This window comes from Mytilus trossulus, chromosome 4 (assembly GCF_036588685.1).
Source record: "Mytilus trossulus isolate FHL-02 chromosome 4, PNRI_Mtr1.1.1.hap1, whole genome shotgun sequence".
NCBI classification, from domain to species: Eukaryota; Metazoa; Mollusca; class Bivalvia; order Mytilida; family Mytilidae; genus Mytilus; species Mytilus trossulus.
Genome location: NC_086376.1, coordinates 92,912,985 through 92,940,671, shown reverse-complemented (window position 1 = coordinate 92,940,671; position 27,687 = coordinate 92,912,985). Strand labels below are relative to the sequence as shown.

At 31.7% G+C, this 27,687-nt stretch overlaps 1 protein-coding gene across 6 annotated transcripts in view; it reads right to left on the bottom strand.

The window, feature by feature from the left end:
- The window catches only part of LOC134716333 (high affinity cAMP-specific and IBMX-insensitive 3',5'-cyclic phosphodiesterase 8B-like), a 121,570-nt gene that overhangs the window by 82,055 nt on the left and 11,828 nt on the right, over nucleotides 1–27,687 (bottom strand). Inside the window, exon 1 of one of the 6 annotated variants that reach the window (XM_063579261.1) lies at nucleotides 10,601–11,893. The exons of the other annotated variants lie outside the window; for them this stretch is intronic. Within the exon in view, the coding sequence (XP_063435331.1) occupies nucleotides 10,601–10,612 (12 nt within the window). The 5' untranslated portion in view covers nucleotides 10,613–11,893. Of the gene's footprint in view, nucleotides 1–10,600; nucleotides 11,894–27,687 lie in introns of those variants that run through there. 6 annotated transcript variants of the gene reach the window in all.

The following is a 27,687-nucleotide window of genomic DNA, read 5'->3' as shown; positions in this document are numbered from 1 at the left end:
CCAAAGTAATAAAACATCTTACCATTCTTCTTACTCAATAAATTTTTCAATTTGTATTTTTAGGTGGGTTAAAACTTTCCTAGAACTATGATACAAGATCTGTATGGAATGTTTGTAACTAGAGTATGTATATTCATTTTTCTTTTACAGAGTCATGTTAATAAAGGATTTTTTGTTTGTAATATTCCAAAAAACTGATTATTCATCTCTTTCGAGGATAAGGTAAATCACCTCTTACAAAGAATAAGGTAAGAAATTTATTGAAATCCCAAGGACAAATTTTACGTCATCTACCAATTGAAATCAGCACTTTAAACTTCTAAACCCTAAGTATATAATAGACCTGGCTTTGGTTTGTTTAAGCCTGAACAGGTATTCAATCAAGAAGAAAAGTCCAAGGTAATTCTCTGACGTAAGTCACAAGTTCAAGTCATATCAAATGCGTTAAACTAAATTCATTATCTTATTCATATTATGATTAAACTAGGTCACATATTTGCATAATTGATTTATAACCTACAATGTATTCTTCTTAAGTACAGAATATATATCTTATTTCAACAGATGATTTGATAAGTAAATCTTAGACAATATATCCCAAAAGACACCATTATGTTCAGCACATTTTCATTGGTTTTGTAAGTAATGGCAGAATGCTTCACCTTTTTCATGCGAAAATTACAATTTGATCTGTGAACTGAACAAAACAGGGTTAAAGGGGTCCAAGGTGCATATTGTATATACCAGCAATATAAAGTTAGTTGGATCAAAACAATGTTTGGTAGTCTGATTAAGATATTGTATACACCAGCAATATAAAGTTAGTTGGATCAAAACAATGTTTGGTAGTCTGATTAAGATATTGTATACCCCAGCAATATAAAGTTAGTTGGATCAAAACAATGTTTGGTAGTCTGATTAAGATATTGTATACACCAGCAATATAAAGTTAGTTGGATCAAAACAATGTTTGGTAGTCTGATTAAGATATTGTATACACCAGCAATATAAAGTTAGTTGGATTAAAACAATGTTTGGTAGTCTGATTAAGATATTGTATTCCCCAGCAATATAAAGTTAGTTGGATCAAAACAATGTTTGGTAGTCTGATTAAGATATTGTATACCCCAGCAATATAAAGTTAGTTGGATCAAAACAATGTTTGGTAGTCTGATTAAGATATTGTATACGCCAGCAATATAAAGTTAGATGGATCAAAACAATGTTTGGTAGTCTGATTAAGATATTGTATACACCAGCAATATAAAGTTAGTTGGATCAAAACAATGTTTGGTAGTCTGATTAAGATATTGTATACCCCAGCAATATAAAGTTAGTTGGATCAAAACAATGTTTAGTAGTCTGATTAAGATATTGTATTCCCCAGCAATATAAAGTTAGTTGGATCAAAACAATGTTTGGTAGTCTGATTAAGATATTGTATACCCCAGCAATATAAAGTTAGTTGGATCAAAACAATGTTTGGTAGTCTGATTAAGATATTGTATTCCCCAGCAATATAAAGTTAGATGGATCAAAACAATGTTTGGTAGTCTGATTAAGATATTGTATTCCCCAGCAATATAAAGTTAGTTGGATCAAAACAATGTTTGGTAGTCTGATTAAGATATTGTATACCCCAGCAATATAAAGTTAGTTGGATCAAAACAATGTTTGGTAGTCTGATTAAAATATTGTATACACCAGCAATATAAAGTTAGTTGGATCAAAACAATGTTTGGTAGTCTGATTAAGATATTGTATACACCAGCAATATAAAGTTAGATGGATCAAAACAATGTTTGGTCGTCTGATTAAGATATTGTATTCCCCAGCAATATAAAGTTAGTTGGATCAAAACAATGTTTGGTAGTCTGATTAAGATATTGTATACACCAGCAATATAAAGTTAGTTGGATCAAAACAATGTTTGGTCGTCTGATTAAGATATTGTATACCCCAGCAATATAAAGTTAGTTGGATCAAAACAATGTTTGGTAGTCTGATTAAGATATTGTATACGCCAGCAATATAAAGTTAGTTGGATCAAAACAATGTTTGGTAGTCTGATTAAGATATTGTATACCCCAGCAATATAAAGTTAGTTGGATCAAAACAATGTTTGGTAGTGTGATTAAGATATTGCATTACATATATTCAAATAAACTGCCAACACGGCATATATACCCTTTTTCTGATTAAAATATTTACATATATTTAAGGTTCATGAACCCTTCTGTAGCCATTTTAATATAAGATATAATGAATAATAGATATAGGCCATTCTGTACATATACCAAGAACTTGATGCAAAGCATTATTATTTACTGTTTCATTGCATTTAATAGAAAAAGAATACTTTGTGGCAAATAAACCAAGATTTTTTAGAAAATCCACAACCTTTAATTTAGAGATTTTTGTTATAAAATTTGAAACATAGATTACTCACTTGCTTTTCTATGATGTGCTAGTGTTTATTTTTCACAAAAAGTTCTATTCAACCTGTAAATTTCAAAACACCTCATGCTGAGTCACCAAAGTCGAGAGCACCCTTAAAGGTGTACTTGATTTAGTCCATATTTTTATTTGTTACATTAATAAACTTGTTGGAAATCAATGCTAGCACTGCATGCAATAATCCTATATCTATCAATCATCAAATTGCCAAATATGAGAGAACGAAGATAAATGCTGTGGATTTTCTATGAATTTTCCATATGTTTAGCATTGAATCAACACAAGGGTACATGATCCTTAAATAAACTAGCAAAAATGTTTATGTTCCCTTACTTGATTTCTTTATTCCATTCTACTTATTATCTAATCTTTGACAAATTATCGTTTAACATATATACTATACTATAAACTTGAAATGACAAATACACAAATATCTATACATGTACTTTTAAAGAAATGAATTTTTCTTGTTGACAAAAATGTGCAGCTCACAGAGGCGGATTTATGGGGTGCCCAGGGCCCCCCCTTTTGGGGAAAAAATTTGGTTGCTGATATAGGGAATCACTGAAGCGTGACAGGAGAGGGCCCCCTCTTAGGTCAGTCAGTGGGCCCCCCTTATGAAAATTCCTGGATCTGCCACTGGCTCAATCTGAATGAGCCATAGTTAAGCCAGTTCCAGTTGTTTTCTAATTTCCCTCTTACAATCAATAACTTTGTTGATGTTTATTTGTAAATACATTTTGTATGCCCTTTTTAGTAAAAGTAAGTCAAGGAGCTTATATAAAATTGAGAATGGAACTGGGGAATGTGTCAAAGAGACAACAACCTGACCATAGAGCAGACAACAGCAGAAGGTACTACTTGAACCTATCAATATTAAATTTATTTTTATACTATAAAAAAAGATGTGGTATAATTGCCAATGAGACAACTCTCCACAAGAGACTAAAATGTCACAGAAATAACAACTATAGGTCACCATACAGCCTAGTCAGCTATAAAAGGCCCAAATGACTAGTATATCTAATAAAAAAATCCTTTTCTTTATGAAAAGTTTGGTTGGCCCATTGTTGGTCTTGGGCTGTTTTTCCTGCTCTTAGATTGGGTTTTTGTTTCTTTGACACATTCCCCATTTCTATTGTTATGATATTGTAATTATTATGTTTATTTATGTTGGCCTAATTTATGTTGTATGGCCTGATAGTTGTTTACCAAATAATCTTGTAACTGTGCAGTTTAGGAATCACTGGAACAATCACAGAATGATTAGAACTTTCTAGAATGATCCTTATAAAAGATGCGTAATTTAAACTTCTACGTTATTCCAGAAACTTCCGTTGTAACTTTCCAGGATTTTCCACAATGTTCCGTTCTAGCGTGTTCTAGAATAATCCGTCACAACTATATATATACAGACACTAAAGTTAAACTCTAATAATTAAACTTGGACATAGACATTGATAGACATTAGTATTTACAGCATTTGAATTGACACTTTTATTCTACAAACAACATCATACTAGATTGTGACCTTAGTAGTGAACATAATATTCAGATTGGATTCCGAAAGATTTCCGGATACAGATAAAAGAGTGGACTCATATTTTGACAGTTAAGTTAACATTTATATTTGTAAAATACTTCTTGTAAACTTTTGTATAATAAATATTGTTAAATTTTACTATTGATTTGTGTCTTTTGTTGGCTACAATTTAAAGGCGATTTCTGGCCGTAACAGAAATTGGGGGCTCGTCCGGGAGACTGAACATATTTTATTCAAAATTTGTTTAATATTTTTATTATAACTAGCCAACAAAATTCTACAAAATGGCATTTGATGCTGGTAAATTTTTGAAAACGCCAGACCTGGAGAGTTTTGATAATTTAAAGAAAGAGGAATTAGTGTTGCTTGCTAAACAACTGAAATTAGCTTTTAAAGTATCTATGAGAAAACAAATTATAAAAAATTTGGTTATAGACAAACTAGTTGACGCAGAAATTTTAGGTGAAGAGGCTCTTGAACTTAAGGTCGAAAATGTTGACGCCTTTAAATTAAAACAGCTTGAATTAGAACATGAACTTAGATTAAAAGAACTGGAAATGAAGGAAAGATTGGAAATGGATAAACAAGAAAAAGAAAAAGAAGATGAATTCAAATTAAAACAAGATGAACTTAAATTAAAACAGGCAGAACTTGAAATGAGGGAAAGACTAGAGATGGAAAAGCTGAAAATTGAAATGGTCAAAGAAGAAAGCAACACTAAAGTCCAGTCAAAATCAGATTATTTTGATGCAGCAAAAAATATACGTTTGGTTCCAAAATTTTGTGAAAAAACAGTCGATAAATATTTTCCACAGTTTGAGAAAATTGCTAATAATTTGAAATGGCCAATGCCGTATTGGACTACCATGCTGCAAAGTGTTTTTGAGGGTAAGGCCGCTGAAATATACTCTGCACTTCCATCAGAAAAAAGTTCTGATTATGACACGGTGAAACAGGAAGTTTTGAAAGCCTATGAGCTAGTACCAGAAGCATATAGACAGAAATTTAGATCTTATAAAAAGTTTGATTCGCAAACCTATGTGGAATTTGCTCGGGAAAAAGAAGATCTATTTGATAAATGGCTTACTTCAAAGAAAACAGATAACAATTTTGATAACCTAAGACAATTGATGTTATTAGAAGAGTTCAAACAATGTGTTCATTTAGACTTAAAAACACATTTAGACGACAAAACTGTTGAGTCAATACATGATGCAGCTGTTATTTCAGATAATTATACTCTTTCACATAAAAGAAGTTTCAAGGGTCAAAATGTTAATACTTCCAGTGAAAATTACAAAAATCAAAGCACTGATCATACTTTTAGTAAGCCTGTTCCACAGAATAAGAGTCAGTCCAGTTATAATATGTCTAGTCCAAAATTTGATACTTTTGAGAAGAAGTCACTGACTTGTGCTTATTGTAAGAAGATTGGTCACCTGATGGCTGATTGTTTTAGACTCCAGAAGAAGAATGAACGAGATAATAAGCCGAAGACCAGTGCTTGTACGACACCTTATATTACCAGTACATTGGAATGTCCTGCGAGTCAGGCTTTTAAGTCCAGTTTTTGTGATTATATGGAGGAATACAAACCCTTTATGTCTGATGGGTTTGTTGCTATTGTTGATGATACCACTCTTCAGCCTATTAAGATTTTACGGGACACTGGAGCTTCTCAGTCTTTATTGTTAGAAGGTGTGTTGCCTTTGTCTGAGAAGACTTCTGTTGGTGCCTCCGTTTTGTTACAAGGTGTAGAGTTAGGTTGTATAGATGTTCCTCTCCATCGAATTTATCTGAAGTCAGATTTGGTAACTGGACCAGTTGTTGTAGGTGTTCGTCCTAATCTCCCTGTTGAGGGTGTTACATTATTGCTAGGAAATGATCTAGCTAGGAACAAAGTGGTTGCTGAACCAATTGTTACCAGTGAACCGGTGGTGGATGTTAAATCACCTGAAGATGATGCTGAATTGTATCCAGCTTGTGTTGTTACTAGGGCGATGGCTAGAAAACAACAAAATGAGAATTTGCAAGAAGACAAATTTGATTACATGGACCTTTCTGACACTTTTATAGCTGACATTGAAGGTCCTGGTAGCTCAGAAAAGGCCATTACAAAACCACCTAGTGTTAACAAGAATGTTATTATGCCATGGCCAGACGTTAACAGCCATTCATTAGACCGAGAAAATTTATCTGAAGAACAACATAAAGACCCTGAGGTTCTTCAGCTCAGCCAGAGGGCTCAACCACAGGAGGAAGCAGACAAAGTGGCCGAATGCTTTTACCATCAGGACGGCATTTTAATGAGGAAGTGGAGGCCTCCTGATGCTACACCAGAGGAGGAATGGAGAGTGGTGTACCAAGTGGTGGTGCCTAAAGTTTATAGGCAAGAAATTATTGGTCTTGCCCATGACACCCCCTTGGCTGGACACTTAGGTATCAGGAAGACTTGCCTTAAGATTTTGCAGCATTTCTACTGGCCTAAACTTAGAAATGATGTTGCAGAATACTGCAAATCATGTCATATATGCCAGGTTGTTGGTAAACCTAACCAGAAAATACCACCAACACCACTTCTGCCTATTCCAGCCTTTGACGAACCTTTCAGCAGAGTTCTTATTGACTGTGTTGGACCTTTACCAAAGACCAAGACTGGAAATGCATATTTATTGACAATCATGTGTACATCTACCCGCTTTCCTGAAGCTATTCCGCTCAGAAATATCAAGACAACTACTATCGTCAAAGCTTTGATCAAATTTTTCACATTAGTAGGACTTCCTAAGTCTATACAGTCCGACCAGGGATCAAATTTCATGTCAGGTTTATTTCAGCAAGTCGTATACCAGTTAGGGATTGCTCAGTACAGATCAAGTGCTTATCATCCAGAATCTCAAGGTGCCTTAGAACGTTTTCATCAAACATTGAAGAACATGATTAGAACTTTTTGTCTTCAATTTGACAGAGACTGGGATGATGGAGTTCACTTTCTACTTTTTGCGGTTCGAGAGGCTGTTCAAGAATCCCTTGGATTTAGTCCCTTTGAGTTGGTATTTGGTCATACTGTAAGGGGACCGTTAAAATTGATTAAGGAAAAGTGGCTTACTGAACATAATGACTTGAATCTTTTAGACTATGTATCTAGATTTAAAGAAAAATTGTATACTGCTTGTCAAATTGCTCAGAAAAACTTAAAAAATGTACAGAACAAGATGAAAATATGGTATGATAAAGATGCCAGGGACAGAGTTTTTGAGCCTGGTGATAAGGTACTTGTATTTTTGCCAGTCCCTGGACATCCTTTACAGGCTAAATATTGTGGTCCTTATACAATAGAGAGTAAAATTAATGATTTGAATTATATTGTAAAAACTCCAGGTCGGCGCAAACAAAATAGAGTGTGTCATATTAATATGTTAAAACCATATTTTGAGCGTACTAATGTACTATGTGATAGTAAACCAGTTGCCACTTTAGGCATGGTTCAATTTGAGAACAATCATGACAAACCAGATGTAATTGAACCAAATTTTAGTTGTAAATCTATGGAAGAGACAGTTAGATTGAAAAATTCAGAAATTTTGTCAAATCTAGATTCAAAACTTACACATCTGTCTTTTGATCGTAGAGAAGAAATAAAAACTTTGGTATTTTCTTTCAAAAATCTTTTTCCAGATGTGCCTAACAAAACAACTGCTGTTTGTCATGATGTTGATGTAGGAGATGCTTCTCCAATTAAGCAACATCCTTACCGGCTCAATCCACTCAAACTTGAAGTTATGAGAAAAGAAATTAAATATATGCTTGACAATGAGATTATTGAGCCGAGTAACAGTGAATGGAGCTCTCCTTGTCTCCTTGTGCCAAAACCAGATAAAACTTTTCGTTTCGTGACTGATTTCAGAAAAGTAAATTCAGTCTCAAAATCTGATTCCTATCCGATTCCAAGGATAGACGATTGTATTGACAATATTGGTCAAGCAAAATTTGTGAGCAAATTTGATTTATTGAAAGGTTATTGGCAAGTTCCATTGACACAGAGAGCTCGTGAAATATCAGCTTTTGTTACACCAGATGGCTTATTTCAATATACTGTAATGCCGTTTGGCATGAAAAGTGCTCCAGCTACATTTCAAAGAATGATCAATAATGTTATAAAAGATTTAGACTGTTGTTATGCTTATATTGATGATCTCATTGTATGTAGTGATAGCTGGGAACAGCATTTAACACATTTATATGATACTTTTGATAGATTGTCAAAATCAAATTTGACTGTTAATCTTGGTAAAAGTGAATTTTGTCAGGCCACTGTTGATTATTTAGGGCATACAGTTGGCCAAGGTCAAGTAAAACCTATAATGGCTAAAGTGGAAGCTATTTCCAAATTTCCTCCTCCTACAAATAGAAAACAACTTATGAGATATTTAGGCATGATTGGATTTTACAGGAAATTTTGTTCAAATTTTGCTACTGTTGTTCAACCATTGACTCATCTTTTACGAAAAGACTCTAAATTTATCTGGAGTGAAAATTGTCAAAACGCTTTTGAAAATAGCAAATCACTTTTAATTAATAGTCCAGTTCTGATTACTCCAGACTTTGAAAAACAATTTAAACTTGCCGTTGATGCAAGCGATGTAGGAATAGGAGCTGTTTTATATCAAGAGACAGATGATAATGTTGAAAAACCTATATCATATTTTTCTAAGAAATTAGATAAACATCAGAAAAATTATTCAACTATTGAAAAAGAGTGTTTTGCAATGTTGTCAGCACTTCAACATTTTGATGTATATTTGAATCCCACTGTATATCCTATTCTTGTTTATACTGATCATAATCCTCTCACCTTCATGCATAAAATGAGAAACAAGAATCAGAGGTTGACTAGGTGGAGTTTATTGTTACAGGAATATGATGTAATTGTAAAACATATTAAGGGTAAAGATAATGTAATAGCTGATGCTTTATCTAGAGCTTATTAAATCGCTTTGTATATATTATGTATTTTTATTCATATTATTCCTGATAAGTTTTTGTTACACAAAAACTTCTTTTAAGGGGGGAGGTGTTATGAAATTGTAATTATTATGTTTATTTATGTTGGCCTAATTTATGTTGTATGGCCTGATAGTTGTTTACCAAATAATCTTGTAACTGTGCAGTTTAGGAATCACTGGAACAATCACAGAATGATTAGAACTTTCTAGAATGATCCTTATAAAAGATGCGTAATTTAAACTTCTACGTTATTCCAGAAACTTCCGTTGTAACTTTCCAGGATTTTCCACAATGTTCCGTTCTAGCGTGTTCTAGAATAATCCGTCACAACTATATATATACAGACACTAAAGTTAAACTCTAATAATTAAACTTGGACATAGACATTGATAGACATTAGTATTTACAGCATTTGAATTGACACTTTTATTCTACAAACAACATCATACTAGATTGTGACCTTAGTAGTGAACATAATATTCAGATTGGATTCCGAAAGATTTCCGGATACAGATAAAAGAGTGGACTCATATTTTGACAGTTAAGTTAACATTTATATTTGTAAAATACTTCTTGTAAACTTTTGTATAATAAATATTGTTAAATTTTACTATTGATTTGTGTCTTTTGTTGGCTACAATTTAAAGGCGATTTCTGGCCGTAACACTATTCTCAATTTTATTTAAATGCAAGGCCAGCAAAAAAGAAATTAAAGGTCAAGGTAACTTTCACTTTTACATACAAGAAGAAAATGTTCAATGACAGAATTTCAAAATGACCTTGATGCAAGAATCTGGAAATTGATGCAAAGTGGTTTAAATTGTTTCTGCTTAGTCAAACAAATCTCTTCAAAAGAGTATGTTATAGGCTCCAAAGTAAGCACATTTTTAATATAGGCTCCAAATTATTATTAAATGCATTTTTGGACCTTCAAGCTTAAGGAAAAACCTTAGCCCCAAACCTATCAACCTATGATATGAATAATGGAAAAAAGTGACAGCAAACTGACATTACAACATAAATAATGCATAATCAACGGGTTAGTTTGTAGTAATTCATGATGAAATCTGCCAAAAAAGAATTAACGATAATATAATAATGAATCTTAGTTTGGTATTATCAGACTTTTAACTAGGATCGTCATGCATAGTTAGTTTAAAATCCAAAAGAAATTAAAGTCTATGTAAAAATTTTGTCTAAGTGAAATTTATACAATTTTGGTCTGATTAAAAATCTTAAAGCCAATTTTAATCCTTCTTTTATCTTTCTCCTTTACCCAATATAAGCTTCATCAAATTTTTCATGGACATAACTAGAAGAAAGCACACAAATATAGATTAAGAATATTACCTAAAACCTTTTTGAAAATATTTATCATCAGAAAATGTGTTTACAAACAAAATTAAGCTGTTTTAACCATCTTATCACTTTTTCCATTCATATTGCATATGTATATGAAAGGCATATCAATAACTTTTGTTGTTTTTCTGAATTTTTTCTCAAATCTTTATTCCTTACAAATATTTTATTTAACAAACATTTTAATGGTAAGTATTATTTAATAATTAGAAGTATAATTAATTCTCAACTTACCATGGGACACATGTTGATTTTTTTATCCAAGTTAATTTTTTATTAGTCTATGGGAGATAACTCTATCGACATCCACATTTCTCCAGCAAGATAAAAGTGCATATATACAAGACAATTAAATCTCGCCTCAGGTAACTTGTTACGAATAATCAATGTTTGTGCATAAATCAAGGATAATCAATTACTGCAGATTTTAAATAGTTTGTATTATAACTCCAAATATGTTGACGCAATTATAAAAGAATATCTCCACACAATTTAAAATTAAAAGTTTCTCGATAGAAAATTCTCCTGACTGGTTCTTTTTAAAAGAATGAATCCAACATCACCACACTCTAAACATAACAAATAATTCTTCATAGAAAAGTTTGAAAAGTTTGTACTGCACACTACACAATATATATCCTTTTCTTCAAACAATAGAATTTGAATAACTACTTCATTTAATCATTAATCTTTTAATGTCCACTTATACTGAGGTAGATATAAATCTATTTAACAGCTGTAGGTCAAACTTTAATAATCCAAAAATCAATGAAAACTCAACGACTTTATATTAGAACATGTAAAGTTTAATAACTAGGATTCATGGACATATTTTCTAAACTGTCAAACCTGACCAAAACAACTGGATCACCAATTCTTGGTAGTTACACCTGTTTGAAAATACAATTAACACCTTCACAATTATTTATGACAAAAGAAAAAATCTCTTTCATTCTTTGTTTAGAATATGACACTTTTTTCCCACACTTTCAGGAATGGTAATTTTCTTCCAGGAATGGTTTTATCTGCTTCTAAGAATGGTTTGATCTAATGTCTATCTGTATTGTAAATCATAACTTCCATGTCATATCGATGTCTTCGATCTGTATTTAAATCTCCAAGCGAACAATACATCTAACCATTGCCAAATTCATTTCTTATACCTTATAGATCATTGTTCCACACCACAAAAACAAAACAAAAAACGTTTATAGTTAACAAGATTTGCTTTTATATAAGCAATGAATCACAATATGCCTAATTAAATCGCAACAAAAGGAATTCACAAATGTAAATAGTCACATCATATTAATTCTCATCCCTCGCAAACCTCTTATTATTAAAAGTTTATAAAACTTTCCATACAAGTAAATAAATCTATCTTTCATAACACAACAATATGATTATTTATTGCCAAACATTGCCAAATGTTGATTTCATTCTTTAAACCACACAACAGGTAAAGAAATATACATGTCACTGTTAAAGCTAACAATGTTATTTAGATGTCACATAAGAAGCTTTTAAAACCATATATCCAAGAAACTGCATCAAAGAGTCACCTATTGTCAACGAGGACTAAAAGTCATCAGAGAAATTAGTGTTGTTATGTTAGTTTATACAACTCGACCTTACAGCCTTCTGATAAGATAAACTGTTAACTATATTATGATTAAACGGGGGTCAATAGGGTCATATCTTTGATCATTTCCTTCCCAGAACAAAACAAAAATAAATAATAAAAAAAACTTAATTTCTAATTTGTGTTTATCTGAATGTTTTAGTTGACACTGCTAATCTTAAGGTAAAATACAACAAAAAATTCCCTTCTGTTAATTAATTGTTTTTCTTTATGAATAAGAATATGTGGGAAGCATTTTTTGTCCAATCGAATTACTGAATGAACAAAAGAGTGTACTTACGATGTCATGTCTTGTTGACAAGTAATTGTGTCGATGTTGTACTCAATTGCACAATAACCACACATATATAATACTTGATATGCTACTTTACTGTCTTACAACAAAATATTTCATTATATAGGGTTATTGCATGAATATTGGGGAATATTGTCCCGAGTAGAGTTTTTATATTGCACGAGCTTGCGAGTGCAATACATGTTCTACGAGGGACAATTATTTCCCCAATATTCATGCAATAACCCTTTTATTGTATAACAATATAATATTTGAAAGTGAAATTTGGTTTTAAATGACATGAATTTTGAAGATGTATTGCACTAGTGCAATATTGGAATTTATTGCACGCTATCTTTTGGTTACTTTCTGTGGGAAATATTATATTGCTATGCAATAATATAGCATATTGCACCAAGGTGAATATATCATCAAATTAGCTAGTCAACAATGACACTTTTACAAGCTTTGATTTACAATTATAGGGCTTTATAAACAGTGAACACACTTAGACATGCTGAATACTATAGCTCAAATTATTGTTCTCTTTCTAACCATTATTTTTCAGCCAATAAAGGAGTGGTAATTTATCTGATTGCAAATAACAGGGAAGGTAATTTATCTGACTGCCAATAGCAAAAAAGAGGGGGTTAGTTTGTCCAATTGCCAATGGATGCAGAGGTTATTTGTCCAATTGCCAATGGCAGGGGAGGTATTTTGTCAGATTGCCAATAGCAGGGGAGGTAATTCCTCTGATTTCCCATAGCAAGAGAGGTTATTCATTTGACTGACAATACCAGGGGATGTAATTCATCTGAATGCCAATAGCAGGGGATTTAATTCATCTGATTGCCCATAGCAAGAGAGGTTATTCATTTGACTGTCAATACCAGGGGATGTAATTCATCTGAATGCAAATAGCAGGGGATTTAATTCATCTGATTGCCCATAGCAAAAGAGGTTATTCATTTGACTGCCAATACCAGGGGATGTAATTCATCTGAATGCCAATACCAGGGGATGTAATTCATCTGAATGCCAATACCAGGGGATGTAATTCATCTGAATGCCAATACCAGGGGATGTAATTCATCTGAATGCCAATACCAGGGGATGTAATTCATCTGAATGCCAATAGCAATTCATCAGAATGTCCATAGCAGGGGAGTTAATTCATCTGACTGCTAATAGTAAGGGATGTTATTCATCTGAATGCCAAAAGCAGGGAATGTAATTCATCAGAATGTCCATAGCAAGGGAGACAATTCATCTGAATGTCCATTAATAGAACAATAACTGTTTTCCCTTATTACAGAAAGAGGATACAGTATACATTATCATTATAATGTGTATAATTGATGGGGTAAATTGCAGTGAATATTTAGAAAAAATGCAAAATTCTATAAAAATGGTCTTTTTAGGGCAATAAATCCTATAAGGGGTCAACTGATGATTTCATTCATTTTCATTTATTTCTAAATCTTATCTTGCTGATCTCTTTCTCTCTTATATTGTAAGAAAACAACCTGACGTTAAAATAAACAGAGAAACATATGAGTTCAACAGTTCCAAAGAAGAAGAAGGCTAATATGGCACGTACTGGTTGAGGCCTTTTGTGCTAACAGACACGAAGAGAATGAGTGAGAGTGAGGGAGTCATTGGATTTATTTGTAAATATTGGTTTCATGTACAGCTTTCCTCTAAACATTATAGTTTTTATAGAAAATTGCCAAAAACAAAATAATTGTGTAAAAGCTATTTGACGTCAATGAATCCTTTCCTGAGGGTCAACTGAAGAACATTTGAACTAGACTATATGATAAGTCACATGCATAGGTATAAGTCACGGTGGTACTTGTTGATTTATAGTACATGAAGTGTAAAGGAGTTCAATAAATATTACTTTTTAGTACATCTTATTCCATTTATAGTACATTAATTTTTTTTGTTATATAATTATGTGAGATTTGCACTCCTTGCAATTTTTAATTTGATGTGCACTTAATTGATTGAATTAAATGTGTGATGCATTCTATTCAACAGACAAAATGGCCTATTATTCACATGGGGAGTTTATCACTACTAAAATTCTAAAGAAAGTAAAGAACATAATTCTAAACAGTTAAATATAAAATCAATATATGTTTTTTATATTTTAAACAACTATATAATTGTCAATAATAAAAGTGTATATAGGGTTAACCAATAAAGAAAAATAGGCAAAATAATAAGAATGAAGAAAAAAAATGCCACTGAAAAATGTAGAGCAAAAAAAAGAGGGCCAACAAATTTAGAGTAGAGAATAAGAAAATATTAAATTGTTACCAAAGAGCATGATTCAACATACAACATCATCTCTGTCTCCATGGAGACTTGGACCCAGGACCTGTGTGTTACAAAGCAGTGTGTTAACCAACTGAGCTAAAGAGGTACTTCCTTAGCTCAAACGCTTACGGTTGACTAATTATCTACCACATTTTCTATGGGAAGCAATCCCAACACAAAATAATAGAGAGAAAAAAGGCCTAACCTTAACTTAATACAGAAATAAGAACCCCTACCACCAAATCTAAACCCTCTTTCATAGGCCAAAGAACTGAATGTATTGCCTGCTATAATGTAAATAATTAAAAACACTGCAAAATTGCTGAAAACACTGCATATCCTAGTGTAAAACACAGAATATATCAGGAAATATACTTTATAAAGGTGTGAATCGCTGAATACATAGTAAGTCCAAGTGTAAATTACTTCTCTTCATTATGTTAATTACTAATTACACTTGTTTTTCATGGTGTAAATAGGTTTCTAAAGTGCTAATCAAAGGGTATTTTCATTTGTGACTTCAAGTTCTTCTTGGACAAACAATATCATTTGCAAATATTAAATTTTTTACTGATAAAGCAATTAATATGTGATAATTTTCATTCTTCATAAAAACCGTTGCTAGGCAACCTTCCTTTCACCGGAACACAATAAAATCATTATATTTTCAAGTGTCTACACTAAGACCATCATTGATATCAATTTAAACTTATTTGGAGAGGGGGCCAAAAATAGCCCTTATCATACCTTGTCCTTGCAGTATTTCATAAAACAAATCATGATACATACAGCATAATTGACATAGTAAAAAGAGTGAATCGATTATTCAATAAAATGCCCTCCATTTTGGTTATCACCATGTGTGACTTGTTTTCATGTTAAAAGCCACTGAACTTTTCTACCAGTGATGGTGTAAATTATAAAAAAAACACTGAAAATCCATGTGGTAATAACTGATTTTATCGGTAATTCATATATTTTCCCTTTAATCTTACTGCCTTATATTTTCGAGTATCAACGTACTGGCTGTATTATAAACAGAATAAAAGGTAGTTTTGTTATTGATACTGACTATATCATGTTGAATATCTTAACTCGCCCTAACAGGCTCGCCTAGATATTCCACATGATATAGTCAGTATCAAAAACTCAACTACCTATTATTCTATATGTAATGTTTGCCATCATGTAAACAGATGATACAATTTTTTCATGGATAAATCAAGTGAATACACTACTTCTTAAAGCATAAATGAAAAATTTGATCATTATAAAAGTCATTTGAATCTTTAGATGTTCATCCCCCTTTTTTGACTTATCTGAAATTCTTACAATGACACTGACTGTTCCTCTATTCTCAGTACTTACAAAGTTAACTGTGTGTTTTATAAGGTAATGAAATAAGTAGTGTCAGTGTGACATGTTACTTAAAATACAGTAACAATCATTTGAGGCATATTCAAGACGAGAAGCTATAAACAATAAAAGCAATATGTAGGTTCTGCCAGAATAGGACATCAGGAATGAAGGGTAGAAAATTTGGACTACCACTGGAAATAATATGTTAATTAAATAGAGGCAGAATTTTGGACTACCACTGGAAATAATAGGTTAAGATAGAGGCAGAAATTTGGACTACCACTGAAAATAATATGTTAGATAGAGGCAGAAATTGTAACTGCCACAGGAAATAATATGCTAAATAGGGGCAGAAATTTGGACATCCACTGAAAATAATATGTTAGCTAGAGGCAGAAATTTGGCCTACCACTAGAAATAATATGCTGGATAGGGGCAGAAATTAGACTGCCAATGGAAATTATATGCTGGATAGTGTCAGAAATTTGGACTGCCTCTGGAAATAATATGCTAAATAGGGGCAGAAATTTGGACATCCACTGGAAACAATATGCTGGATAGGGGCAGAAATTTGGACTGCCACTGGAAATAATATGCTGGATAGGGACAGAAATTTGGACAGCCACTGGAAATAATATGCTTGATAGCGGCAGAAATTTAAACTACCACTGGAAATGATATGCTGGATAGGGACAGAAATTTGGACTGCCACTGGAAATAATATGCTGGATAGGGACAGAAATTTGGACTGCCACTGGAAATAATATGCTGGATAGGGACAGAAATTTGGACTGCCACTGGAAATAATATGCCCGATAGCGGCAGAAATTTGGACTGCCACTAGAAATAATATGCTGGATAGAGACTTAGCCTTGTAACCAGCCAATAACAGACCATCAAGGATAACAAGTTAAGGATAAGTTTGTTTGATAGAATGATTGGTGTTTAACACCACTATCAACAATATTGTGTGCTATTTTATGGTCAGTTTTTAAAGGTGGTGGAAGCTATAGCTGGTGATACTGTAGTTAGACTAATTGGACCACTCTGCCACCCATGCCACTCTACCACCTAGGCCACATTTAAGAGAAGACTATTGATAAACTTGTTTCTTTTCCCTTTTCTAAATGAATTTTCAAAGAAGTTTCAATTTATAAGGGGAAGTAACTCCATCTGATAATATTAACAATTACTACAATCACTCATTCAAACTATTGATTACAAGGAAATAAGAACAATGACCTGAAGAGCAGTGAACTAAACTTCTTTACAACTTATTTTTTTATTTTAAATAATAGCTTAATTTTCTTTTTTTATCAAATCATGTTAAAACTGCATTGAAGAAAACCATAAGCAAACCTGTAAATGTCAAATAAAACATTGACAGGACAGGATCATATGCAATTTCTTTAATAGATATTTCTCCTATTCTTACAGATTTCTCTGTACAGAATATTATTTCAAGACTTACTGACAATACTGACAAAAAGTCAACAAGAATGTTTAAATCATCAGATGACACAATCTCATTTGCCTTAATGAAATATTTGTTTACAACATTTTTATTTTGTTTTTGAATCTTTTCCAGTACTAAATGACTGCTTATCATTCATAAATGTTGCACATGTTTATTTATCAAAACTAAAAGTACATATTAAGGTTGAGATTTTATCAAAGTTTTTTTAAGTAAGTTATCCACTAGACTAAGTGTGTTTTATTTTTTTATTATTGAAAATTTAAATTAAAATTTACTTACTGCTAACTTCATGATTCTTCCACAATTTACGATCGGCAAAAATAACTTTAATCAAACATTATTCCAATTGTTGTATATGTCACTACGATGGTGGCAATATTTACCAACAAGAACTGGGCTAGCTCAATACAATGTCCAACAAATTGAATTATTCTAATTTTCAAGGAGTGAAATGTGATAATAATGTGATAATGAGGTCAGCTGCCCCAAAAATTACCATGGAAACAGATTCATTTATCAAAACATATTAAAGGTGTGAAGATATAATTAATTCCTTTATATGTTTATTTTTTAATTCTCAAATCATATACATGTATGATGTAGTAAGCAAATAGTAAATATATCAAATAAACTGTGACTTATCAAATCTTTATTTATTTTTTTGTGCCTTCTTTTAATTTCTTCTGGAATTTCTTTTCTTCAGGAACACCAGGAGCAAAAAAATATGTTGAAAACTGTGACATTTGAACTGTTGTTTGCTTGTAAAATTACTTAAAAAATAATTGCATCAATATACCATGACAAGAACAGTTTTGACAAAGATTTGTGCAAAGGCAAGTTTCGTCATGCATTTTTTTGGAAGGGAACCAGGGTCCTGAGGGTTATAATTTTAGGGGGAAATTACATGAAAAAATGCATAGAAACAGTAGGTTTCGACTGGCACTTTTTGCATTTCAACAGAAAACTTTATCCTTCTATTCTATATCTTAAAATTATAAAATATTATATGACCGACAATCAATACTGACCTTGTGTAGATGATATCCTGAGAACTGAGGCTAACCTGTTACTTATTATTGACAGTTACTAATAGTTAATTAACAACCACATAAATCCATCATGATAAACTATTATTCTACCACCATCATCATACTAGAGTATGATTAAATTAAAAATACCCATGGAAACGGAAAAACAAATACATTTTCTATATAATTAATTCCTACTAGAGCATCTGCAGCTATGTACAAAAGTTTTGTCTTTTCTTTTTTCAAACTTTATAGATTTTCCTAAATAGACAGAAAATGTAACAAAAAACTGTGGTTCTTTAGAGACGACATCAAAAGTTCAATGTAGGATAAAAAAAATAGAATTTTAAGCCCCCACCCCCAAACTATTTGATTTAAGGTTTTTTTAATCCTACATCAATCTTTTGATGTCGTCCCTTATTTTTTTGTGGTATACCAATTTTCATGATTTCATGGGCAAAGTTAATTAACAAATTTAAATGTTCAACCAAGTTCAAATTTGCTAAATTAACTTCTATGCAGACTTTGACTTACACACTAAATTGGCTTCTATGCAGACTTTGACATATACACTAAATTAACTTCTATGCAGACTTTGACTTATACACTAAATTGGCTTCTATGCAGACTTTGACTTATACACTAAATTGGCTTCTATGCAGACTTTGACTTATACACTAAATTGGCTTCTATGCAGACTTTGACTTATACACTAAATTGGCTTCTATGCAGACTTTGACTTATACACCAAATTGGCTTCTATGCAGACTTTGACTTATACACTAAATTGGCTTCTATGCAGACTTTGACTTATACACCAAATTGGCTTCTATGCAGACTTTGACTTATACACTAAATTGGCTATGCAGACTTTGACTTATACACTAAATTGGCTTCTTTGCAGACTTTGACTTATACACTAAATTGGCTTCTATGCAGACTTTGACTTATACACTAAATTGGCTTCTATGCAGACTTTGACTTATACACTAAATTGGCTTCTATGCAGACTTTGACTTATACACTAAATTGGCTTCTATGCAGACTTTGACTTATACACCAAATTGGCTTCTATGCAGACTTTGACTTTAATACACCAAATCAAATTTTTCATAAAAGTACAACTTTTCTCCATCCAAGAAAATTGATACCCACAAAAAAAAATGAATAAACAGTATAAATATCGGTTATGCCACTTTAAAATATAAAAAAAATCAAAGATTCCTTAAAAAAAGGACAGATACTCTTTATATAAGCATTTAAAAGTTTTTACCATATAATGCATAATGAGACTATGACAAAAATTTTGTTACCAAAAGTGCAATTAATTTATTTGGATTGAGACTTACCATTGGCAGGAGTTGACAAGCTGAAATGTCTCTTAGCTATGCTTGGATTGAGACCTTCTACTAGCCAGTCAACAAACTCTGGTGTCTTGCATATGCTTTACTTGAATTGGGCCACACTTAAAATTTCTGCATCATTTGGTCTCTTGTAGAGAGTTGTCTCAATTTTATTATTGGATCTTATTTTTATATTTGCACTTTTACAATAATTCTATGTTTAACCTACTTCTTACTGTACATGTAATTGGCAAACTAATTTAATTACATGTATTTGATCTACTTCTTACGGTAGTTTGCAAACTAATCGAATTAATAGCAAGGTAGGATGACCGATATATCAAAAAGAGTCAACGTCAGATATATCAAAAAGAGTCAACGCCATATAAAAATTCAAGAGATCAACTGACATACTAACTGAGAAAATGACTTATTAACAAAAACTTTACATTGATCAATGCACTATACAAATGAGGTCAAGGTTCGACTTAAATTTAAATTATAAAAAATTATTACAAATCTTATGATCATATCACATATCAAATAAAAATTTCATAAAATATCTTAATAAACTTATGAGAAATATGTGATACAAGATGTATTTATTAAGTCTTTTAAAAAAGTATCTTTTAGAAAAAAAAACATAAGATTTTTAAAAGGTTAATATGATATAGTATATTCATGTGATTTATAACATATCTGATTATGTATTATAGATAAGAACCAACCATAAGATATCTCCTACTGAAAATATATCTTACAAACTGTGTATTTTTCAAAATTGATTGATTATTGGTTGCTTAATGTCCAGTGGCAAATATGTCCAGGTCAGGACTTACATATCTTATATACTTTATGAGCTACACCTGTATTATAATCTAATTGATGAGTGTTTCATTAGATAACCTCATACACTGAGATGAGCCTGATATAATTTAAACAGAGACAAAAAGAAATGAAAAGTTCTTCTGATTTGGTTAGAGACAACAGATCAAATTATTCCCCCAAAAAGTAACGTTTGAGTTATTTATGTATAGTGTTAAAAAGGAAAAGAATTTTGCAAAGTCTTTTTAATTAAAATAGCACAAACAAATGAAACAAGTTTTGCTATAATTGTAGAACCATATTACTATTTTGGGTTTTAAAAAAGTAAGTAGCCTTGAAACCGACTTATATAAGCTTGAGAACTTGTTGTGTATATACAATCCATCTTTTGAAACATCATGTTTTTTTCATTAACTTATAAATATTCCATTTCAACTATAAAATAGAAATTCAAAATTGAAATAAAATTTAAGACTAGAAAAATGTCACTCATCTGAACACAAATTGGAAAACTAGTCCCCATTTGGCTTTTGACCCCCCCCCCCCCCCCCTGTTTAGCCATCAAAGGTAGATGTTTTGTGATAAACATTTTCAACAGTAGACCCTGCTTAAATACTTTAAATGCTACCCTTCTGTTTCTTATTACAGTTCAATTTTTTAAGTCCAGAAACTTTTACAGAGATCATTCAAATGACTCAATAATTCATGATTGAATATGCGACGTAACAAATATATAAAAAAACATGTACAAGGGAGCATGCTGTCAGAAGTAAATAATGCCCAAAATATATACAGAAAGGAAAAAGAAAACAAATGAAGACTTGCCTGCAAAACTAAGAAGTCTTCCACTATGATGCCCTGAAGTTAGTAAACAAAAAGCAAAAGTCCTGTCGACTCGGTTTTCATATATTAAACCTTGCCCGAGGGCATAATTTTAAAACATCACACACTAATATAAATAAGTCAGAAATGCAATGAGTCACTGAACAGCTTCTTTCCTTGTACATGACAAGTTAATTCATTATGTTCTAGTTCATTAATGTCAAAGGTCAATATGAAGAAAAAACTCGTGTTTTGATTTAAGGCGAAGTATTCGTAATTTGGCGATATTTCAGTAAAGATTGTGTTTGCACTCATCTCCAAATAATTCATCTGAATAACTAATAACATTCATATCCTTTCGATGATATGACAATTATAGCTGTTGCAGGCTTTATTCCGTAGATTTTTTGTCATTGAAATTTGAGCGATCGGATGATGAAATCAACTGAGTCATCCTCCTAAATGCATATTGGAATTGTTGCAGGAATTTGATCTAATAATTTGCAGGTTTTCAATCAGAAGTAAGTTAAATGGCCTGTAGAAAAAGTTTCAAGAGAATTTCTTGAGGTACTTAAATATTACCTATTTAGTATAACTGTTAAAAGTTCTATAACTCTGAAACTTCAAACCAAAAACCTTTCAAAAATTAAAAGTGGCCTTCAATCACCAATCACAATACAAGTGACAAACTGTAGTATTTTGATGCAAGCATTATGTAGAATAGTGATGGTGACGAATAAAATTCCATAACACTGGAAATAAAAAATGGGGAAAACATTTCAAAATCTAACAGAAACCCTTACTTTTACTTTAAATTACAACAATAGTGTAAAGTTTGAAATAAATTTATATCAAGTAAGCCAAGGACTTATATATCTATATACGTCCCTGAGTAAGCTCACACAAATTAAAAGTGAACTTAAATCTGACAGTTAAAGTACTCAGTTTTAGAAAAGGGGAGATCTGAAGATATAGTATTTGATAACAAAATTTTTGCACAAAACAACAAATATTTTTTTGTATTTTGTAATTAAATAGAAATATAGTCAGAAGTCAGAACAGGGACTTCCTATACTAATAGACTCAGCAGATTTTCTTCATAGAACCACCATGGAACAAGATTTTTTAGAAGTCTGTTACATAATGTGTTAAGAGAGAGAAATTTGCCTTACATCTGACAGCTTAATTCCTGTAACTCATGAATGAACCCTCATGAATGATCTTGCGTGATCTTGCTCAGGTTTGTCAATAACACAGGAGGTTGAAATCCTATCAATGAGGGTCTATAAATATGTCAACTCGACTATCACAGTAGAGCTTCTCTCGTAGAGTTGACATATTTATAGACCGTCATTGATAGGATTTCAACCTCCTGTGGTCAATAATCATTTCCGTGATGCCAGTGTAGACTGGAGCAGTGGAGTCAAAAGATGATGATCAACAGTACTGATTGCATTGGGTCATCTTTCTGTGGTTATAGGAGTTAATCGTCATATCGTTCATATAAAACAAGTGTGTGATTACTTACTCTGCTTATGAACAATCAACATACAGCTAGTTTACCATGACATGTTATTGCTGACGCTTGAATCAGTCGAGTTGTCCCCATCTGATGGAGTGATTAATTTTAGAATGTTTACGGTTGTAAATTCCGTAATGTAAACTTTTCTCACCTAGCGCAATATGTTTATTTTTTTAACGTTTAAATCTTATTTTAATTTATTACTTTATGCCTTGTAGACATACCATTGCTGTCTATATATGTACTGAAATAACAAATAAAACCATAGGGAGAATTGTTTATAATCCTGGTAATCTATTATTTTCAAATTTTGTTTTGCTTAGAACAGAGACATATATATATGTCTCTGCTTAGAACTAGTAAATTTTTGTTAACGTCATATATATATTTTTTTTAGATATATATGGTAACGAGCTATATGCATCTGATATGAAGACAACTCAATATGTGTATGCCTCCTTAATAGTTGTGACCCTTTTTTTTTCCTTTTCTCTCTTTATTTTTGTGTGTGCTTCGATTTAAAAAAAAATACATTTGTATATTAAAAGGGTCTACTTTTCTATTTAGCGACTATGACTGGGGGTCGTACGACGAAGCGAAGACATATACTACAATGTCTTATAATCAAAGTATAAACGGAACATATCCAGGCACCGTACGGCCTCCAACAATGAGCAACTGATCTTTATATTTTGTTCTTATATGGTGCTATTACACCACTGTTCCAGGCTAGGGTAGGGCTCCCGTAAATGAGTTTTTGGTAACATGTTTAACCCCGCGCGACATTATGTGTGTGCCTGTCCCAAGTCAGGAGACTGTAACTCAGTGTGGTTTTTTGTTTACCTCACATTACATTATATCTTTTTTTCGTTTATTTGATTTGTTTTATACATAAATCAGGCCGTTAGTTTATATTTGAAATGTTTATTATTTGTAATTTCGGGGCCTTTAAGTAGCTTATGGGGTTTGTGATTTGATCATTGTTGAAGGCTTTAATTTAACCTGTTTACCAACATGTGTAAACGTCTACGTCATTGGTCTCATTGGACAGTTGTCTCATTGGGAATTATACCACATCTTATTACGGATTACAAAGAAATAACAACTGTAGAGGTGCACTGAATTCAAACGATACAATTCAAACAAGATGAAAACAGAATAAACTGAATAAACGTTAATATTATTGGCATCGGATATATTTTCTATACACTTTTTATCAGATCCCGTCCTTTGTTCACTGTTTTGTTTTTGTTTTTGGTGATATTTGAGTGCATGTGTACTAGTATATATATACTTATTTATTATTTGGAATAATGGTGCTGTATATGTGTATGGTATCTGAGACTACTATAACTGTTATAGTAGTCTCAGATGGTATCAATATGAGTTTAGAAGGAAATGGTAATCATAGAATATACGGTTCATTCTCATTTATCCAACTTTTTAAAATTTTAGGTTGTAAAGGTAAAAAAAAAAGTTGGATAGATGAGATCAAAGGTAATCAAGAACAAAGGGTTTTTCAATTAGAGTTTGGGTTGAATGACGGGTGAAAAATAAGACTGAAAATTATACCTATACCCGGATTAAATTTCCTGTAGTATTATTTAGCATAGCATGTGAAAATGTGCAACTGACAATGTAATTTTAATCATTTGAAAGTATTTTAAAGTTTTTTAACCGTTTATTAAAATGTGAACTAAATAGAAAAATATCAATCGCACATTTATTCATGAAGAGATTTGTCAATGAGATGGAGCTTTTTTGTGTAACAGATTTTCTTTATTTTTTTTTTTTTTTTGGTTCTTCTGACCAAATGGGACAAAACATAAGTTGAATACATTTTACTACACAAAGACTGAACAGAACAAAATTCTAACTATATATATCTATACTATTAAACGTTCTATAGGCACCACGTATAGTCGCATTAACATCCTCTCTTATGATTATTCCGTTTGTGTTATTTTGGGAGCAAAACGAAAATAAAGGCGTCCGGATATAAAATTACAAGTTTATTAATAAATTACTAACAGTTCCGTACTATTTCGCTAGCTTCCCTTGACCAGAGGTCAATACAAATTCTGCAGCAGTACCTAAAGTGTTGTTGTTATAAGACTCTCTACATTATAAGTTTATTTATAGTAATGGTCCTGTCCCAAAGTACCTATAACTTTTGATACCTTTTTTAACTAAAAATTGATAGTAGAAAGCAAATACACTTTATTTTCGCAGATTTAACTGAATGATTTCGCGGCTGTGTTCTAGTACACATAAAATCAAAAGCACATGGTTTATAAGATACTGTCACAGAAATATCAATAGCACACCGTGAATGTTCAGTACATTCATTTTTTTAAATGTTAAAATAAAAATATTACTGATTTTTGGGTTTCTTCTTTATAATTGATGAAAAATTTATTGATTATTTAATATATACTAAATTTTATTTAAAAATAAAATGTAACAAGTTTACCATTGCCTATTTTTATATAATATTTTTTGGATAATATAAAAACATACAGGAACAAATTTAGTGTCAAAATTTAGAAAGACACCTTATTATTACTAAACAAACAACCCAATAATTAACAAAAATAAAAAGTTGGCTAAATGAGAATGCCTTATTTTAAAAAGTTGGATAAATGAGAAGACACCGAATATACTTAGAATCTTATGGTATCCATAGAATTTACTTATGACTTGCTGTTACATATATCTATATTTCATTTATACATTGTATTAATACTATTGTCTGAACTTGGATCACGCCTCTTTTAAATTGAATTAATTTTTAAATTTCTCATAACTTTATTTCATCTGGGACTAATGCACTAACAATACATGATATATATACAAGACCTTGATTTCATATGGTATTAAAATACAATTCTTTAAATCCTTATAATGTACTATTGTTATTTTTTTTTTAGAGTATCATGATTTAAGCAGACCACGGACATAAAACATTGTATTAATTGTTTGACTTTCTGTGCTGGGATCGCTTAAGACATTTGTAAAACAAATATGAAAAAAACGTATATTAATCTTTTCGGACGTTGACCTTTTTAATACTATAGGAAGGTCCTTACACAAAAAGGCATTTGACGAACATCCTACAACAACATATTACTGTTGTAATAAAAACTTACGGATGCGAAAGTTTAAGTTTCCGTCGGAAATATAGTGACAATTTGGATCACAAACCTTATCCATTTTCTTGTCAACTTTATAAATAGCAAATGAATTATATATTAACCTGAAGAAGAGCTATATGCGTCTTTCTTTCAAATAAGAACACTTGAACGGACCGTATTAAGACACAACAAATCGCTATATTTGGAAATAACTTTTATGTATTATCCATCAAATTGATAAGCTATCAATATTTTGGGGTTCAATAAGGTTCATTTTTTTCAATGTGACTTAGAATGAACCCTCATGATCACTAAAACCTAGGATTGTGTTAACAGGTGGTATCCATTGTTGAGGCATCACATAACTATTTGCGAAAAAGCTAGAAGCAAAACTTATATGCAATTGAGAATATTTGGAAATTTATAAAACTTTATAAAAAAAAAAAGAAAATGAGGAAAATAAAGCCATGATCGTCTCAATTGTTGTGCCTTCCTCAATTCTATCATTATTACTCAAATATTGACCCTATAGGGTCAAGGACAAACTGGCTTACAAGTGGCATTTGACTATACCAAGCCTTTACAATCATAAACAGAGTACGATTATCATACTCAGAAATCAACCGATCACACGAGCACACGCCGATTTCATACTAACAGTTATTAAACCTCAAGAACATAGCTGTCAGTGTCCAACTTTATTTTACGAATCAATAAACCATGATTATGGAGATTGATTCATTGTTGGGTGCTTAAATTCCATTGGCAAATATTTCGTGCATGTTAATTGATTTATTGTTTGGTTCTTAACGTCCAGAGGCAAATATTTCGTGCATGTTCCGGACGATCCACGATAAAGGAGATCACGGTCGAGTGATTAACCAATATCTATGAATAGAGAGGAAAACGAGGCAGCAACTGAAATGTAAGAAAAAAACCAAAACATCGAGGCTCCCATACGGTATATATGCAATAAGAAACAGCCCTAAATCGTACGTGAAGACATTTCAGACACTACCAAGGTTCCCGTCACCAAAACTAATTGAAATAGTACAAACAGATTTTAAAGGAAAACTAAAAAACAATACTTTAATCAGTTCTTGAATATCTATAAAAATAATATCTTGAAGTTTTTGTCTTCCTTTATTGGGCTGTATTGACTAAAACGTTACTAACCTGTTTCCATATTATACAAACACTAAAGTTGGGTACTAGTATATAAAGTACCTAACCTTGACATACCTGGCATAGATCCGTCATATTTGTATTGCCGTTATTAAAAACAAATTAATGTTACAATTTGTTTGCATTGTCTTGTGGTGTATCCCTTTGTCAATACAAAACATTGATTTTTAACAAGTTGCAGCAGTTTACCTGTTAGAATCAGGTCTTTATAACAAACATGAGGAGCTGGTAACGAGCGAGACCATAAAATAAATAGCTTTTACAATTGTTATGGTATCCTGTCGTATCGTGTCAATTAGACATTAGTTTTAGTCCTATAGCCTTTGGTATTTTGATGCAAATGTAAGTTTATATAAAAATTAGATGTGGTATGATTGCCAATGAG